The sequence below is a fragment of the Temnothorax nylanderi genome, unplaced genomic scaffold (genome assembly GCF_030848795.1).
Source record: "Temnothorax nylanderi isolate EJ_2023f unplaced genomic scaffold, tnyl_v1.0 TNYL_tig0102_pilon, whole genome shotgun sequence".
Classification (NCBI taxonomy): domain Eukaryota; kingdom Metazoa; phylum Arthropoda; class Insecta; order Hymenoptera; family Formicidae; genus Temnothorax; species Temnothorax nylanderi.
Window position 1 is genome coordinate 476,356 of NW_027249164.1, and position 17,385 is coordinate 493,740.

A 17,385-nucleotide genomic window follows, 5' to 3' on the forward strand; every position below is an offset into this window, starting at 1 on the left:
TTTCTCCTCCCAATTCGTATAGATGGACCCAGTGAGGGTGCTGCCGGTGCTCTCCTGAAGGGAAGCGCTTGTTACAGTTACCAAGGAGAAGTCATCGTCATCCCCGTCCCGTCGCGTAGTCGACTCCTCCAGTTTGCTGTGCAAACATTAAAATTTTCTGAAGAAAAATCCTTTCGCCGTTTAATGCTTTCAGGAAAAGCCACGCAGGATATTCCATGCTAATTATTCAGGAGTAAAACAGACCTTGTTAATGTCTTTTTGCTAATTAAATATTAGGTTATATCACCTCACGCATGTGTGAGGTGAAGCAATGGAATATCGTTTGCAACGATTGCACGAAATGTTACACAAATCCGTTACGCAATCGTTCATTAATAATCATAAGTAGGTCACTTGATATACTCTCGTACTATTGAATAAGCCGAGTAGTAGTAACATTGTGGCTCGATTGGCCGCACGTGGCGTGCTCCAGATTTCAAATATCCAGATGATCTCTGTCCTCGTCTTTCGTAATAACCGAGTATAATTAAAAAATGTTTATATCATTCTGCATATTATATAATATATTCCGTAATACTTAACTGCGAGAGAAACGCCGGAGGGGGAATTTGCCGAGAGTGTACGGACGTGTCACAATTTTTTTTTGTTTTGCACATCCGGATCTCGATGCATAAAGGTCGACCCACATTTAATTCGCGATAGCTTTGCGAGTATATTTAAAAATTTTAAATACCTTACTTTCGATAACACGGTTATCGCTACCGCACTGATATCGATATACCGTCGACAAAAGGTATGCACACAACCTCACCCACTCTTGAAACTTCAACGCCGCTCTCCGGCGGAAGCAATTCGTTATTTCCATTCTTTTGCGCTCCAATTCGAAAGTATCAAGTAGAAGACAAAGCCGCGGACCGCCAACGTCCGTGCGAACAAATTTCATCCGTATATTTTAACCGAATTCATTGGAATGTCGACTAAAACTGGTGAGTACAACCTTATATCCAATTCATCCCTTTAATCACCGTCCACTGGACGGTTGCGGAAGACATAAGTAAACAGCATCCTGTGCGACGGTCCAGGATTAGTCTTAGTTAATTCGGTTGATTCAGTTAAAAATATTTCAGTTAAAATTAAATAAAAAGGACAATGACTTATTCTCTTCTAGAGCTTGACTCGCCGTTGGCGAACGTCGCGTCCGAGATCGAGGAACGTCGGTGCGACCTGATCGGCCGCCACCGAGAGCTTAAGAACAAAGTTGCCACGATGGAACGCTCCATTCCGGCTCTGATGGCGTACAACATGTGGATGACCGAGCGAGATTGCCGCGATGGGCCGTACGACAAGGTACGGGAGATCGTGAATAGGTTCTCGCCGCAGCCGGACCCCGCCGACAGACTTCTCGCCGAATTGAAAAGCGCGGTCGACGGTCTCCACCAGGAAACGTCACAGTTGCATGTACGGCACGATTGACATTCGACGATAAGAATCCGGGTAATTCCTTTTTTTAACGCGAAAATTTATACGTCGCGATGTTAAAGCGTTTCCAGGATTGTAACTTAAATTCTTAAATGTTTACGTTTAAACAAGTGTTTTAAACATTGTACTACTTCAAATGTAAACCAGATGTTTTAAGTATATTTTATTTTAAAAAAAAGTTTAACATAGATTGTTAGAGTAAAAATATTAATTTAGTTGCTTCTACCTGTGTACAATGGTAGCATTTTTCTTAAAATGAGATACTATGCGAAAGGATGTTAGGGGATCTAAAAATATTGCTTTTTAGATTTAAAAGTAGCTTTCTGGTGCAGTACTACCATAGATGCAATATACTAGGTAATACATATTAAAGTATTTCCATATTTAAAATTTTTATATAGAAGTGAAAATACGATAAATCGTGAAATTATATTCACACAGAACATAATGTATAAATAAAATATAACGTGTACAGATTATATAATATGAAGAATATATCATGCATATGTATTTAAAACATTTGTTATCATTGAATAATCTTTGAAAAATCGGGAATTAAACGGCCGCAAATGTTACAGATTAATAATTCCTGCGACGGAAATTCACAATCAACTTTCTATTGATGCAGGACAAGATCATAGACGCGGATGTGAAACTGGAGGAAACTGGAATGGAGCTGGAGTCCTTGGAGTTGGCTAACAAGGAGATGGAGGAAAAATTGACAGGAATGCGTAACGAGGTACAGAGATACAATACGCCCAGTCTACACTCCGTCCACTCCGAAGATCTGATATGTCTGAGAAAGATCCGTCAGCTCGCTGAGGAAGAATTGAAACTGAAGAATTGCATCAGCGAGCTGGAAAGTAAAGAATTCATGTACAGGCGACAAATGGGCAAGTTGCTGTCCTGCAAGAAATTTCAGCGTGATAGCGGAAAAATGACGGAACGCGTGCAGAGCCACTCTAGAGGAATTAACAAAAAGTTATTCGATCCTTTAGAAGATTACACACTTAATAAACACGTGACGAAGAAAAAATATCATCTTGAAGATAAGAAACGAGTGAGTAGTGGTGTAAGGGCGTAGATAAAATATATTTATCTATTCCCAATTTTATGCTTATCTCTTAATTTAGAAGGCTTGCTGTCCATGTGCAACGTCGATAACGTTAACTGCCTACGAGAAGGCGTCGAAGAAACCATTAGGAGCTTGCGAAAAATTGTATCCACCGCTTTCATGCTGCGTCCCGCTGGACCATCCGGCGTCACGTGCAACCGCGAGTAAATCGCGCGATTGCACTTGTTGTAAATCTTGCCGACGGGTTTCTTCCGCTCGATTCAAATCCAAGTCTCCGTGTTCGACGAAGCCTCCTTGTGAGTCCCTATTCAGCGTCGCCTCGAAAACAGGCATGTGTACAAGCCGATGCGTAACCGACTTGTTTTCTTTCAAATTTTATTAGGAATATTCTACGTAATGAAAACTTATACAAACGTAAATCTGTTTGACATAAAATTTAATAGTGTAAACGCATAAATTTTTAGGTGTATCGCGACCACCTAAACAATTAGCGCAATCTTCGGTGCCATGTGATCCCAGTGAAACTTGCAACGAGTGCACCACTCCTGCCGCATGCAAGCAAATTAATATCAATAGATACGATTGCGAAGAAAAACGCAGGGGCGAATTGTCGATCCCGTGTGATTGCAGCATCAGATCGTTAGACGACGCTCAATCAGTGCCTTCAGGGATGCTGCATTCAGAATCGGAAATAGATGATAGCAACAGCGATGAGGAGGAATTTTGCGAGTGTTGCTCCTGTGGTTGCGAAGCCAACGATGATTTATCGTAGTAATGTAATTGATACCCAAACATTTATCAATCAGCAAAATTGATCGGTTTTAATGTCCTCTTAGACAGTTTAAAAATTCCTTTTAACATATGTATAGGTTTTTATATAATTGAATTTTTATACAAAAAAATTGATATTTGACAAACGATAATGAGACTGTTCTTATTCTTAACATTTATAAAAGTATTATAAAAAAATATTATAAGAGGAAATTAATATTATTTATATATGCTCACATTTAATATAGTAGTTTAAAAATTTGTTCTCATGTACAAGAAGTTTAACAGAAGATATACATAGATATATCATATTCTCATTTATTTATTTAATTATAATGGAATATTTAACGGATAATGAGGACTAGCTTTTTCTCTGAAAATGAAAAAAAAAATATTAATACACTGCAATTCGATACAATTATCTAATATATCCTATATATTCGCGATTTGACAGCTGATTTAGGAATCACTATATGGTCACGATCCACCTGCAAATAGTTACTAAAATTTCAAATAAATATATTACCAAGTTATATGCTATAAAATTTCAAATATAACTTTATTCGAGATTATGACAGTTTAAAAATAGTGTTAGATTCATTATCGTTGCTAAATAATATACCCAGGTAGCAAGACTCGTCATTTTGACGTCAATTGACGTCAAAAGTCTGTCATTTTGACGTCTTTTGACGTCATTTGACGTCAAAATGACGAGTGCTTGCTACCTGGGTACTATTCCAAAATCATATCCTAAATTAACATTAGTAACATTTTCGGTGCGTTCGCAATCATTTTATTGATGTCGATAATTTCAGAAAAGTACGCGGAAATACTGCCACGAAGAAATCGCCGGTCCTACCAGCGATGCAATACTTGGCTTGATTTTTTTCTTGTAATCCACTAGGTAGAAGGAAATCAAAAGGTGTCCACGTCAAAGAACTCTTCTTTCCATGAGGAGGACCGAGGAAGTTCTAGTTATCGACGAACATCGGTAGCTTTCATTTCCGCTAATACTTTACCTAATACCAATTTGCACGAGCGAGTATCTGGGTCGCAACCGTCACAAAGTTGAAAGAGTATGGATTCATTTCCCCGACAACGTCCGGCTTGTCCACTCAAAACGAAAAGCTATTAAAAGAAACTAAACGATATGATGGATGACCGTGGTTTGTAGCCCGCACTAATCTGGCAAACACATTACGTACACTGTTTAATCCAAAGGTCCGAGGCATAGTTACAGCCCCCAGCCTGATACGCTAAAATATCGCCAATTAAACGGCACTTAAAATGTTCATATGACGGCTGACCAATTCAAGATACGACTCGCTCGCCCACCTGTGCAAACAAAAATGAAAATAACGAAATTTAATACAAAAAACGGGGAAAAAAGATCTACTAGAAACGGAAAACTTTTAAGTGCACTTCGTGCAGTAGTCGTACTCAAAGAAAGTAACGATTATCATCGTAAGAACTTGATTTATTCGAGGTGGTAAAAACGTTATCACGTATTCTCGTGCAAAAGCCCATAAAGTTAATAAGTGCATAAATTTTCAGCTGTTACACGATCACCTAAACGTCCTAAACAATTAACGCAACCTTCGGTGCTATGTGATCCTAATAAAATTTGTAACGATACATGCATGCGTGACTTCTGCCGTATGCATGTAAATTAATACGTGCAAATACGATTACGAAAGAAAAACGCTGATAAGAATTATCGACTCTGTTGCGTAATTGCAGTGTTACTGCTGGACAAGACTCATCAATTAGTACCTTTCTGCTGTATTTGGCTTCGAAAGTTGATAGCAATAACAACAATAAGAGGTTTTGCGAGTGTTGCTCTTGTGATTGCTAAGCCAGCTAATTTATCGTAGCAATATAATTAATATCCAAACATTTGTTACATTAATAATATGACTTACTTTAGTCTCATTTTATTCAGCGCAAAAATTCCTTTATTTGCACACACGTGTACAAGATTTGGTACAATTGTTATATAAAAATTTATATTTGAGAAATATCTGGTAACAAGAATGTACTTATCTATGTATATAAAAATAATATATTATAAGAAAATATTATTAAGAAGAAATATTATTTATATATGCACAAATTAATAATTTTCAAAATTATATTTTAATGCAAAAAGTTTAATAAAAGAAACACGCAGATATATTATAGTCTCACTTGTTCATTTTGATTACTTAGAATGGAATATGGAACGGATAATAGGGGCTGGCACTTGCACTGAAAAAGAATAAAAAACATTAATATATCGCAACCTGATACAATTATTATATGCTATATATATATGCTATAATTGGTATAAAATATTGTTTGTATAAATGACAATTGTAAACTACTAACTTATTAAGTGCACAAATTCTTCCGTTGCAATCAAAAGTATCAATATAAGCAACGTCTTCAGGTGAAAGTTTAAAGTCAAATATGTCCATGTTTTGAGCGATTCGTGACTTGGTGACTGATTTGGGAATCACTATATGGCCACGATCCACCTGCAAATAGTTATATAATATTACAATTTTGAATAAATATTATTAATATATCAAGCTATCAGTTTCATAAACGCTAAATTCTTAAATTTAATTAAAAAATTGAAATTATATTCAATACATCTAATTTATTTGAAAATATGCTTGGAGACATTAATATCTTAATAACATACTTGATAACGAATAACTATTTGTGCAGGTGTCTTGTTGTACTTTTTCGCGAGCTCAATTAATTTCTTGTCGTCCAATAATTTTGGGTCATCCGGCTTGGCCCATGGTCTGTCTGGTGATCCAAGTGGACTATATGCTGTAATAAGAATGCCCTTTTCCTTGCAGAAGTTTGATAGTCCCTTTTGCGTTAAATATGGATGACATTCAACCTAAAAAAATATATATATAAATGTCTATAAGATGTTAATGGAGGTAACTCTTCGCATTTCTCTGTATATAAATTCTACGTTCTCTAAACTGTATGAAGCAAAAGATGTTAAGGAATGTAAAAGAAAAGGATTTCTTTATGCATTATTAAATTTTTAATCTTCCAAAAAACAGTATTTAAAAATTTCGAAATTAACGTAATATAATTAGATTAAACTAAAAATTTACTACCATCAGAAAGTTTCTTTCGATTATTTTATCACTTTTTATTTACCTGATTTGTAACAGGCTTGACCGATGCTTTCTCGAGTAATCTGGTAATCTGCTCGGAATTAAAATTACTGACACCGATGTTTTTCGCAAGACCTTTGGACAGCACACCTTCCATACTCTTCCAAGTATTGAGGTAATCTACGTCGCTGAATGCGGTGGTACCGTCAGGATTTGTAGGGAAAAGTTCTCCGCCCTCTTTGTATCCGAATGGCCAGTGAATTAAATAGAGATCTACGTAATCGAGACCGAGATCGGCTAGCGTTCGTTTGATGGCTGGTTCAACCAGATTAGGGCTATGAAAGGTATTCCATAGCTTGCTTGTAATAAACAGATCTTCTCTCTTCACGACACCCTCCGCTATTTTCGCCTGGATAGCGGCACCAACTTCCTTCTCGTTGCCATAAACGTGAGCGCAGTCGATATGTCTGTAGCCGATATCAATGGCATCTTTCACAGCTTGTGTAACTTCTCCTGGTTTAGACTGAAATAAAAACGAATTAAATTAATATATCTGACCATTTTTCTCAAGGGTCGGACTCTCTTTCTCAAGAAAGGTCTAGCGTGCAGGTCTAATCGCAAAAGTGCTAATATTTAATGTTATCTATGTATTATATTACGTTTCTCAAAAACAAACAGATAATGAAATTCTAATTATAAGATAAAAGAAGTTAAAATTAAATATAATGTAAGCCCGAAAATTATTTCCTAGATTTCACAAATAATTTTGGGATTAAACATTATATTACTTCGATGATCTCGAATAGATATACATATGTGAATGATACACATATACATATAATGGTTTAAAAGTGTTCAAGTTAGAATATACTAAGTAATCAGTTATCGAATAGTTGATTGCATAACATATATTTGCACTTAAACTGATAAAGAAAATTGTAACGGAGGTAATGATAGTGAAACATTCCTTGGGTTCCGTAAAGCGCATATGCGCGCATTTATCTATAGCATACGTAACGTTTACTATAGAAAAAATGCGCGCATGGCATATGCGTTTTACAGAACCCAGGAATTATCATCTCCATTACATGATCAGTTATCGAATAGTTGATTGCATAACATATATTTGCACTTAAACTGATAAAGAAAATTGTAACGGAGGTAATGATAGTGAAACATTCCTTGGGTTCCGTAAAGCGCATATGCGCGCATTTATCTATAGCATACGTAACGTTTACTATAGAAAAAATGCGCGCATGGCATATGCGTTTTACAGAACCCAGGGATTATCATCTCCATTACATGATAAGTGAAACATTACGTAAAAACGTTCACGCTAAACATTTTTCGCTAAAAAAAAGAGAACTTTGAAAAAAAAGACTGCTTATTGTATGCAAAAACTAAAGTGCATATATACATATGTAATCAAACAACAAATAAAATGTATTGTAAAATAAAATACATGTCAAGAGCATTTATTAAAAATTGGTTTCTTTCTTCACTTTAAATGTATTTTTTCTCCCTTTGCCTTATTTAAAGTTCTCTCTTCTTTGAATTTCTGTATACTATGTACGGCACTGCCTGAAATAATTGCCTAACATTGCGCGTGTCTGTTATCTTCACCATTTGATCTTCAGATAGTCGACTATATATAATGACATTGAAATATTCCAGACTTCAGAAATCAAACAAGAATGTATTATCGATAATAATAACAAGAGATGCTAGTATATTAATAATTCCATTTCACTCATAATGTCTCGATTTTTCATTCTACTATTACTAAATCCACGAATCAGTCAAGTTTCACATTTGTGAAACCGAAATCGATAAAATAATCTCGTATGACGAAAAACGAGGATGATTAGACTTAAATTTTGCCGATACGAGAGCTGCAGTCAGATAAGAAACAAATTCTCGTTTACGTGGCGAAAGCATTGCAAAATAATATCCGCACACGTGATACTCGCAATTTCCACGAAATACGACCCGCGGACGAAGCTAAATACGTCGCGAGAAAAACAAAGATGTCTAGTCTGAACTATAATAGGGAAAGACTTGCCTTCCATGTGCCCAGACCGAAGATCGGCACTTCGTTGCCGTTGTAGAACTTCACTTTCGGTGCGCTGAGGGCCATTTTTTATGTGTGTCACTGGGACGTCGATGATTACGGGAAAAAAATACGCGTGCGAGAGAGTCTACGCGGTTGCCACGTGGAAACCCAGTCTGACGTCTGGATCGGCGACGCAATGCTGGCACTGCTGCACACTGCTGGCAGCTGTGCTCCGACCCGACCCTTTTATAAATGTCCCCACCTAGGAGGACCGCGGATTCTCAACGGCAACATAGATTTTGCTCCGAGACTACCGTTACGCGTTTGTATTGGTGTGCCGGCGTTAGGGACTTGATCGCAATTCGCGTCAGTCGCGTCACTCGAAAATTCATTAACGATCCACCGAAACGATATTCAGCTCGCTGAATATTAATCATCTACGTGCTCGAACCTTAATTCTTAATGCAATTATCGGTCTTGCTCATTAAACAACGGTTATTTCCAACGCTTTCCGGCCCTAATTAATATATATGTATCGCAGTTTCGTGTTGCTATATACTCGCAATTTATCGTTTTGTGACCATGTATTAAAAAAAAAAAAAACAACTTTAGAAATGTTGACCCTTGTGGTACTGCATGTATCATGATTTTTGCATAACGACGATATCGCTGATACGCATCAACACTCACACATCGATCAGCAACGATTCCGATTCGAATGACCGCGTGGTGGTGGTGGCTGAATTCGTTTGTCCGGCACCGTGGAAAGTTCCAGCGACCGTTTAGGATATTCGAAGTAATGAATCGGGCCCTTGAGACGACTCCTTGCGGAAGAACAAGCTCCATTTACGGTGTATAACGTGTAACGTTTAATAAGACAGCCGAACAAAATTGATGATTCGACGACGGTCATATACAACGAATCTGTTGCAAAGCGAATTTTACTGACAACCGAATTTCTTATTTTTAAGATTTATTTTATTCTTAAGAATAGCAAAATGCTTAATGAATGTTCTCGTTAACTTCAGGGAATAGCGATTTTAATACCGATCGAATATTTATTCTCTCTAGCACGACATTGTAATTGCAAAAACAAATAAGTATTCGCAAATTATCTTACGATTAGAGTTTCTAAATTTTTTAATTACGTTATAAATACCTTAAGGTATTCTTCTTCTTGTTAATAAAAAGTAAACCATCAATCATTCGCCCTCTTTCTGTCGATACCAATCGACACTATTCTCTTATATTGACAATTAAACAACGGCAAGCATATTTTTTAAAAAAGATCAATTAAAATTTGACGCAGAGAATAGAATATCTTGCATAAAACAAAATCTTGCTAAAATTAAATTGGAGAATTTTCAGATGCATATGCAATACGACTTATAATATAAACGGCATTCCGAAACAAGTTTTTTATAAACGTGACGATCCGCGGGTATAGCCGAAAAAAAAAAAACGATAAAAGGCGTAAAATTTTCCGCCAGCTTCTAAAGCTTCTATCTCTCGATTTATATCAAACATTGCGGCACGTGGGATTTTTGAATTTAGATTAAAACGTGCTTCATTTCGAATATGTTATATTACGTGTCGCACGGAGCGGACGAAAAATTCATTCGTGCAAGTGGTCTTGGCCTTGAAATTTTTCGCAGCGCCCGATAGCTGTAATTGGCTAGACCAAGGGTCGAGCGAGCTTCAAACACCGTCGTGGGAACATGAGCTTTTAAAGGGGATACTAATACAATTATCTACGATGTCACGACTTATTTCCTGCTGTATTGTAGATTTGATAAATTCACGATGTTACCTGATCGTAAATTTCAAGAAATGTCGTGTTAAGCTGTACAATGTTTAATTATGATATTTCTCAATCATTGTTTTATTTATATCTATGGATTATCAGAAAATGAAGAAACAACTATTTATATGAAAATATTTTTGACCTATATTTTATATAAAGCACTGCTTTAAATAACAAAATATATTAAAATATATTAAAATATATTAAAATATATTAAAATATGTTTATATGCACATAAGATTTGTTCTTATATAAAACTCTTTTTGTATTATTCATTTATATGTATATGTTTATAATTTATCTTTTCTTTTTCTTTCTTCCTCTGTCTTTACCATATCAATTTCGTTTAAAACGGAATGTTGAAAGGATAGTATTTGAAATGTTTCCCTCTGCAACACAGAAACAAAAAAATTGTTAAAAGAAAATATAAACAATTTATAATGTAGGTATGTATAATATGCAAATAGCTTATAATGCGTCGTAATTCGAATCTTTAATACTTGTTGTTCATCATAGTCCACTTTAAATAATCTATAATTTGCGTCAGATATTTTAATGTATGTGCGTATTTTAATATATTTATCTAAATGTGTATCTCGATTCTTCTCGAATAGTTTACATTATACGGCACATAAAATTGTATACAGAATTCTGACACAAAGTATAAAGACCGTTTAAAATCAAAATTTAACGCGCTCTATTGAAAGAATAAAGATTAATAAAATTTTTAAAGATCTCGAGGTTCCAAAATATTCATACATAGAAGAAGATATTATGAAACGTAAAATATCTTGCATGTTCTAATACTTACTCGTTGAAAGCTGCTACCCTCTTTCCAGTGCCGAGTTCACGGATAGCGTTCATCTCATCGGATGTTAACGTGAAATCAAAAATTTCCATGTTTTCCTTAATTCGACTTGTAGTTACAGACTTAGGTATCGGCGCAGCTCCGTGTTGATACTAGGAAAGTAAAGTACGACTGTATACATCTCTCTTAATTAAAAAAAAACAGTTGTTAATTCTTTTTTTGTTACATACGACATATCGAAGTGCTATTTGCGCCGGCGTCTTCTTGTATTTTTTTGCAAGTTGCAATATTAAGGGACTATCTAATTTGTTGTCGATGCCCGATGAATTTCCAGGTTGTCCCAAGGGAGAGTAAGCAGTTACCGTGATATTGTGTTTCTTGCAAAAGTCCACTAATTTTTCCTGGTTTACGTTTATATTAATTTCAATCTATAACAGAATTTCTTGACATTATTAAGTCATTAATTTTTTGATGCGTTAATATAATATGAGTCATATCTATTTTAGTATAGTTTTTAAACTTTTAAAAAATATACAAGAATACTGATTCATCGAAAAAATATAAATTAATTTTCTCAAAAATGCAAAAGTGATCGAAAATACGACAATTGTGGATTTAGATGGTACCACATACTTGATTATTAACTGGTGCGATTTTGGCCGATTTAAGTAATCGGGTAATTTGCTCGGAATTGAAGTTGCTGATTCCAATGCTGCGAGTTAAGCCTTGGCGAACGCACTCTTCCATTCCTCTCCACGTTTCCAAGTAATCGACATCCGATTCGGCAAGATTTCCAGTAGCGTCTTGAGGCAGCAAATCATTACCCTCCTGGAAGACATTATCCGGATAAATATTGTGAATTGAAAAATCATAGGACGATATTCATAGTCGTTCCTTCGCCGAATAAGAATTTGCTGTTAATAATCATATTCTCAACATGATTGAGAATCGACTATACATATCGTCGATAACAGCATACTCCATTTTATATTAGATTAACAGCTTTTTTCCTTAATTCCTTTTATAAAAAATTGTTATCTTTATTATTAGATAACGCTGTGCAGTTACATGTATCTCGAAACCGTCAAACCGTTGCTGTGCAATTTCTTGAATTGCTTGTATAGCCATGGAAGACAAAATCTCAGTTTCACATTGATGTCAATGCTTACCTTGAAAGCGAATGGCCAGTGAATTAAATAGAGATCCACATACTCTAAACCGAGATTTGCCAACGATTGTTTGCAGGCCGGGACAACAAGTTCCTCTTTGTGAACATTATTCCATAGCTACGAAGGAACAAATAATACAATTAAAACGAGGCAGAATGTTCAATTTAAATTATTGAGTCTCTTATAAAGGATTAATTAATTAGAATTTAATACGTGACTAAAATGTTAAAAATTTTAGATACATTTTTATACGTAACCATTTATTGATCTCACCTTCGTGGTAATAAACAGGTCTTCCCTGGTTACGCTACCTTCCTTGATTTTTTCACGGACTGCTTCCCCAATCTCTTTCTCATTGTTATAAAAGAGAGCTGTGTCAATATGACGATATCCGAGATCTATTGCCCCTTTAACAGCTTTTTTCACATTTTCCATCTGAGACTGTTTTGTTTCCAAAAATAAAAAAGAAGAAAATATAATTCAGTAAAGCGAGTTTGGCGAACAAAAATAAAGCCCCTGGTAAAAATATTAAATAAAAATTGTCGTTTATGTTATAAGTAGGATTGATGCAGATTCAAACGAAACGCGCGAATAGCGCAATCCATGATGATGGATGATGATGTAACTCATATATATATATATATGTATATATGCCACTTCTATCGCATGTTATGAAACATGACACGTACTTACCTTGTAAGTTCCGAGGCCCAACATCGGCATTTTGTGTCCATTCGAGAATGTAATTGTCGGGATATTAGCCATTGTTATCGCAGATAGATAGGTGCAAACAACAGGAAGGGTATATGGCAAGGCCGTCAGAGGAAGCGACCAGCTCTCTGCAACAGAGTCCTTGATTATTACAGAATCCGGGTAACGTCGTCACGACGATCGATAGACACGCAATACGTGTATACGATCTGTGTGTGTTGCGAGAATTATTATCGCTGAAAATAAAAGCACTGAGTAAACTGATTCTTTTCTATCTCGGAACGCTCGTCACCAGTAGGGTCGTCGAATAAATAGCAACTGAACGCACATGTAACACATAGAAACACCGAGGAACTACGGTAGCGTCTCGCGTATATACATATAGTATTATAGTAATATCTTTGTGTGTGAGAGAGAGAGAGAGAGAGAGAGAGAGAGAGAGAGAGAGATGGAGGGAGATATGTACAACTACATTGATAAGAAAATCAATAAAATATGTATGTGTACGTTTTCAGCTAGCATCATAAAACTGCTGGCCGGAAATTGCTCAAATTCGAAGCTGAGAAACATCATACCACATTTTTTAAATTAATATAAATATAAAAAAATTTAAATTAATATAAATCAATGTATAGTTTTATAATTGTGTGTCTCAAAAAACCCCCATCGATGAAAAAATGATTGAAAAATGATAATCGTTTATAAATACGGCACATCACAATAATATCAATTCCAAAGATTGTAGGATATTGTTATGTCTGTTGAAATCTATTGTCCGGATTTAGTTCGCGATACTCTGATTGCCTTTTATCGGTAAAAAAAAGATAATTATATAAGATTGGTATAAATTAATATATAATTTCCACGACTTCATGAAACGTATCTCTACAATGAATTCGTCGACTTTTTCTAAAATCGGGAGTTATTGCGAAAATATATATTTTGAGCTGTCTAGAAATCAGAAAATCCATCTCACGCGCGTATAACACAACATCAGAAATTCCATTTACCAGCACGATATTAACGTTCACTCTCGACTATGATCCCACACGCTCTACGTACATACGTCGCAGTGACCGTTTCTGGCTCTGTTCGCGTGCTATTTATTCGTTAGACATTATATAATTCGGTCTACAGTTTCATCTCCTTCTTACGTTTTTAATTGATTGTAAGTGAAAAAGGAAAGTCACGCTTACCAAAGCGAGAAATGCGATAACGGCATTACTTATCATTATTTAGATCTCTGATCATTTGCTGAGACATGTAATATTTAACTTTAGATTAGATAATTTCACGATACTAAAGATATACTTTTTGCACTGTGAGATTTGAGATAACGTGTATCTTATATTTACCTAGTGTTTAATAATAACAAGAAATTATTACAGTACATTTACGAAATGTGTATTAAATCATATGCAGTATTGTTTAGAAATGAATATTGAAATACAGTCGAAGTGCAATCCTGTAATTCATTAATTATTGGGACCGTGCAAATCCTTTATTATTAACTCCCTCTTTAACTACTACTCGCGCGTAACGTTGCTTGTGCAGAATGAAAATGCTTCATGTGCCGTCGTCACTCGTGTGTATCTATAATATTGCCAGTCATTTCCATTCTGTATATGTGTATAGTCAATTGAAAAGTAGTGGAAAAATAGAAGAGATTCAGTTTATGGAATCTCATTTACTTGAGGACAAGGAGTGGTCGAGCATGAAGAAGTCAAGATTGAATTTCGATCCGGCGCGAATATGCAACATAGGATTTATTTTGTAATGCAATGAGGGATTTAGTCTGCAGGCATATGTCATCATATATATTGCACATTATCGATATTGTACATTATCGATATTGTACGATAGTGCTCGACGACTGCAGGATTGCACCAGAAGTTCGCCATCAAAATTCCAAATGGAAAGGATAATCCTTGTGTACTTTATATCTGAAAAATAGAAGGTTCTTTAGTCGTTCGAAATCTACTATATATAATGGAATTTTTTAAAATAATATAATGTACTCGTCAAAATACACCACACGTCCACCGCAATCAAACTTGTCGATTGTGGCAATTTCCTCCGGAGTTAACTTGAAATCGAAGATATCAATATTCTGTTCGATACGCTTCTTTGAAACGGATTTTGGGATTGGTATGGTACCAATGTCAACCTGTTAATAAGAAATTATTGCTGAATTATTCGATCTAGGAGAGTGTCTTAAAATTATTGAGTATCCTTTTAATCGCAGTTTCCTTTGGCCAATTTAAAGTCGATATTTCCTTATCAGAAAGAAAGGTCGTTATTGCAACTTTCCAATTTTTCGCAGCACATATTTTTTCAACTACACACTTCTAATTAATATTTTTTAAGTAAAATTCAAGTGAAATTAATTGGAGAACATCGTTTTACCATTCATTTGGCTTCTCCAGAATTTAGTTCGCAAGCTTTTCTTTTTCAATCACTTATAAATAAAAAATTATAGATACTTTGATACTTTTAATAAGAAAAGCTCGTCTTTAAGTCGGCCAAGGATCATGCCGTTAAAGAGACATCCAGTAGTCGCGTACAGCGACTAATTAATAAATAATACGCCTTACCAAGTATCTCAGAATAACTTGCCCGGGAGTTTTGCCGTACTTGGCCCCGATATTTACAATCTCCGGTGCCTCGAGGACGATTTTCGGATCGCCGGGTTTAGCCCAAGGCCGATTAGGCGAACCGAATGGGCTGTAAGCTGTCACAGCTATGTCACGGCTCGCACAAAAGTCCCTCAATTTCCTCTGATTCAGATTCGGATGGCATTCCACCTGATTCATTACCGGTTTTATTTGGGCGATCGATAACACGCGATCGATCTGCTCGGAGTTGAAATTGCTTAGGCCAATACTCCTCGTTAAGCCCAATCTCACGCACTCCTCCATGCCGCGCCACGTGTCACGGAAATCTTCGTATCCAAACATCGGCTTGCCGTCTTTGTCCGTCGGTATTATTCCGTCGGCATTTTCCTAAAATAATAATCGCGACGTAAGCAGGAACGGCGAGAGATGCTCGCAATTTTTATTTTCACCCTAACGCGAAACGCACTTACAAAATAAAATCGCGATATTTATTTTTTTTTCTTCTTTCGCGTTATAAACGTGTCAATAACGACGATACGATAACGTTGACTCTTATCTATATAACGATTATGATTATGTCGTGACCTAACATCTTCTGAAAGTCATCGAGAAGCGTTCGAACGTTGAATTTTACCGCATAAGATATGGGCCAGTGCATCAGGTACAGGTCCACGTAGTCGAGGCCAAAGTTCTCCACGGATCTTCGGCAAGCCGGCACCACGTTTTCTCGTTTATGGAACGTGTTCCACAACTGAAAATATGATAGATTTTATTAATACTATCGGGATTCAGACGATGGGACAACGCGAATGTGTACCTTGGTAGTGATGAACAGATCCTCCCTCTTCACGACCCCTTTCGCGATCTTCTCGCGTAATACCTTGCCGATTTCCTTTTCATTCTGATATATGTAAGCGCAATCGAAATGTCGATATCCAGCGTCAACGGCGTCATGTACTGCTTGCTCGACGACCTTCGGATCATCCTAAGACGAGATTAAATTAAGTAAATTAGAATTTCAAGATGCTGGTGTACTCAAAAGATTTCTTCATTTCGGCAAATGGAAGAAGAAAGCATCCTAAAGCTAGGGTAATAAAATATTTTTAAAAGTTTAAGCTGAGAGATCAATTTTTTAATTTTCGGGTAGTATAGTTTTCAATTGCAAGAATTTGGTCCGTCGCAAGCTGTTTTAAGCACACAAGTCGCTTGCGCGTACGGTTCCGTTAATGATCACGAACTTTTGTGTTATCACTGACATTGAAAGATATCGTCTGGCTCTTTCTCGTTGGATACCCAGATGTCGGTGAACAAATCTGAACGAAAGAGTTAAATTTCTTCGAGAGAGAAGCGATCATGAGATTTTACTTACGCCTGCCTGCCAGGTGCCGAGACCGAGTACGGGAATCTTTATACCGTTGTTCAAAACCGTAGTCGGCGCTGCCATGGTTCATCAAATGTTAAACGTTTATCTCGAAGTGACGCGCACTATACTAAGAGTAGACCGTTATAGCCGACACAATATATATATATATATATATATACCAACATAACACGCAAGAGAAACGTTAAAGTCACGTTATCGTTATCGTTCAAATTATGTAATTGACAGCTTTTAACAAAATAGTATGCCTTACTTTTCAAGAGCGAAATTTATGTATACTTGAAAAATTTCAATTGCAAATGAGCCGATAATTACGAATTAAAAACATATCTCTTTGCAATCTTCTTCGTTTCTAAGGTTTGGATGTTACAATAAATGTAAAGTAACAGTAAAATAA

The 17,385-nt window shown here is 36.0% G+C and overlaps 4 protein-coding genes across 6 annotated transcripts; 1 reads left to right on the plus strand and 3 right to left on the minus strand.

The window, feature by feature from the left end:
• Window positions 1-396: 396 nt before the first annotated feature.
• On the plus strand, window positions 397-3,547 carry LOC139775698 (uncharacterized). 2 transcript variants are annotated; one of them, XM_071711934.1, is made up of 5 exons: window positions 397-986; window positions 1,169-1,458; window positions 2,108-2,539; window positions 2,616-2,883; window positions 3,019-3,547. In XM_071711934.1, the coding sequence occupies exons 1-5, from the start codon at window positions 971-973 to the stop codon at window positions 3,324-3,326; spliced, it is 1,314 nt and encodes a 437-aa protein (XP_071568035.1). In that variant the 5' UTR covers window positions 397-970; the 3' UTR covers window positions 3,327-3,547. The 2 variants fall into 2 exon arrangements, with proteins under 2 accessions (XP_071568035.1, XP_071568033.1); XM_071711932.1 differs by having other exon boundaries at window positions 399-986; window positions 2,613-2,883.
• A 1,710-nt stretch (window positions 3,548-5,257) lies between these two features.
• LOC139775700 (aldo-keto reductase 1B) lies at window positions 5,258-8,729 on the minus strand. Its single transcript, XM_071711936.1, has 5 exons — window positions 8,510-8,729; window positions 6,491-6,970; window positions 6,012-6,218; window positions 5,693-5,841; window positions 5,258-5,572 (listed from the first exon to the last, which is right to left on the minus strand). Exons 1-5 carry the CDS (start codon window positions 8,582-8,584, stop codon window positions 5,530-5,532), a joined length of 954 nt encoding a protein of 317 aa, XP_071568037.1. The 5' UTR covers window positions 8,585-8,729; the 3' UTR covers window positions 5,258-5,529.
• Window positions 8,730-10,627: 1,898 nt separating this feature from the next.
• Window positions 10,628-14,163, minus strand: LOC139775701 (aldo-keto reductase 1B-like). 2 transcript variants are annotated; one of them, XM_071711937.1, is made up of 8 exons: window positions 14,003-14,163; window positions 12,975-13,120; window positions 12,555-12,722; window positions 12,282-12,398; window positions 11,746-11,940; window positions 11,343-11,540; window positions 11,116-11,264; window positions 10,628-10,693 (listed from the first exon to the last, which is right to left on the minus strand). In XM_071711937.1, the coding sequence occupies exons 2-8, from the start codon at window positions 13,044-13,046 to the stop codon at window positions 10,651-10,653; spliced, it is 942 nt and encodes a 313-aa protein (XP_071568038.1). In that variant the 5' UTR covers window positions 13,047-13,120; window positions 14,003-14,163; the 3' UTR covers window positions 10,628-10,650. The 2 variants fall into 2 exon arrangements, with proteins under 2 accessions (XP_071568038.1, XP_071568039.1); XM_071711938.1 differs by lacking the exon at window positions 14,003-14,163 and adding an exon at window positions 13,285-13,381.
• Window positions 14,164-14,721: 558 nt separating this feature from the next.
• LOC139775699 (aldo-keto reductase 1B-like) lies at window positions 14,722-17,242 on the minus strand. The gene is made up of 6 exons (XM_071711935.1): window positions 16,977-17,242; window positions 16,425-16,592; window positions 16,242-16,358; window positions 15,587-15,994; window positions 15,011-15,159; window positions 14,722-14,935 (listed from the first exon to the last, which is right to left on the minus strand). Exons 1-6 carry the CDS (start codon window positions 17,049-17,051, stop codon window positions 14,893-14,895), a joined length of 960 nt encoding a protein of 319 aa, XP_071568036.1. The 5' UTR covers window positions 17,052-17,242; the 3' UTR covers window positions 14,722-14,892.
• Window positions 17,243-17,385: the final 143 nt, after the last annotated feature.

Excerpts from the sequence above, each read along its gene's own strand:
- LOC139775701 (XM_071711937.1), bottom strand. The coding sequence starts at position 13,046 with ATGGCTAATATCCCGACAATTACATTCTCGAATGGACACAAAATGCCG. Across the intron at positions 12,723-12,974 it reads TGGGCCTCGGAACTTACAAG|TCTCAGATGGAAAATGTGAA; the intron begins GTAAGTACGTGT and ends GAAACAAAACAG. Across the intron at positions 11,541-11,745 it reads TCGCACCAGTTAATAATCAA|ATTGAAATTAATATAAACGT; the intron begins GTATGTGGTACC and ends ATTCTGTTATAG.
- LOC139775699 (XM_071711935.1), bottom strand. The coding sequence starts at position 17,051 with ATGGCAGCGCCGACTACGGTTTTGAACAACGGTATAAAGATTCCCGTA. Across the intron at positions 16,593-16,976 it reads TCGGCACCTGGCAGGCAGGC|GATGATCCGAAGGTCGTCGA; the intron begins GTAAGTAAAATC and ends ATCTCGTCTTAG. Across the intron at positions 14,936-15,010 it reads CGTGTGGTGTATTTTGACGA|ATATAAAGTACACAAGGATT; the intron begins GTACATTATATT and ends TCTATTTTTCAG.
- LOC139775698 (XM_071711932.1), top strand. Across the intron at positions 2,540-2,612 it reads ATCTTGAAGATAAGAAACGA|AAGGCTTGCTGTCCATGTGC; the intron begins GTGAGTAGTGGT and ends CTCTTAATTTAG. Across the intron at positions 2,884-3,018 it reads CAGCGTCGCCTCGAAAACAG|GTGTATCGCGACCACCTAAA; the intron begins GCATGTGTACAA and ends ATAAATTTTTAG.
- LOC139775700 (XM_071711936.1), bottom strand. The coding sequence starts at position 8,584 with ATGGCCCTCAGCGCACCGAAAGTGAAGTTCTACAACGGCAACGAAGTG. Across the intron at positions 6,971-8,509 it reads TCGGTCTGGGCACATGGAAG|TCTAAACCAGGAGAAGTTAC; the intron begins GCAAGTCTTTCC and ends TTTTTATTTCAG. Across the intron at positions 5,842-6,011 it reads AAATAGTTATTCGTTATCAA|GTGGATCGTGGCCATATAGT; the intron begins GTATGTTATTAA and ends AACTATTTGCAG.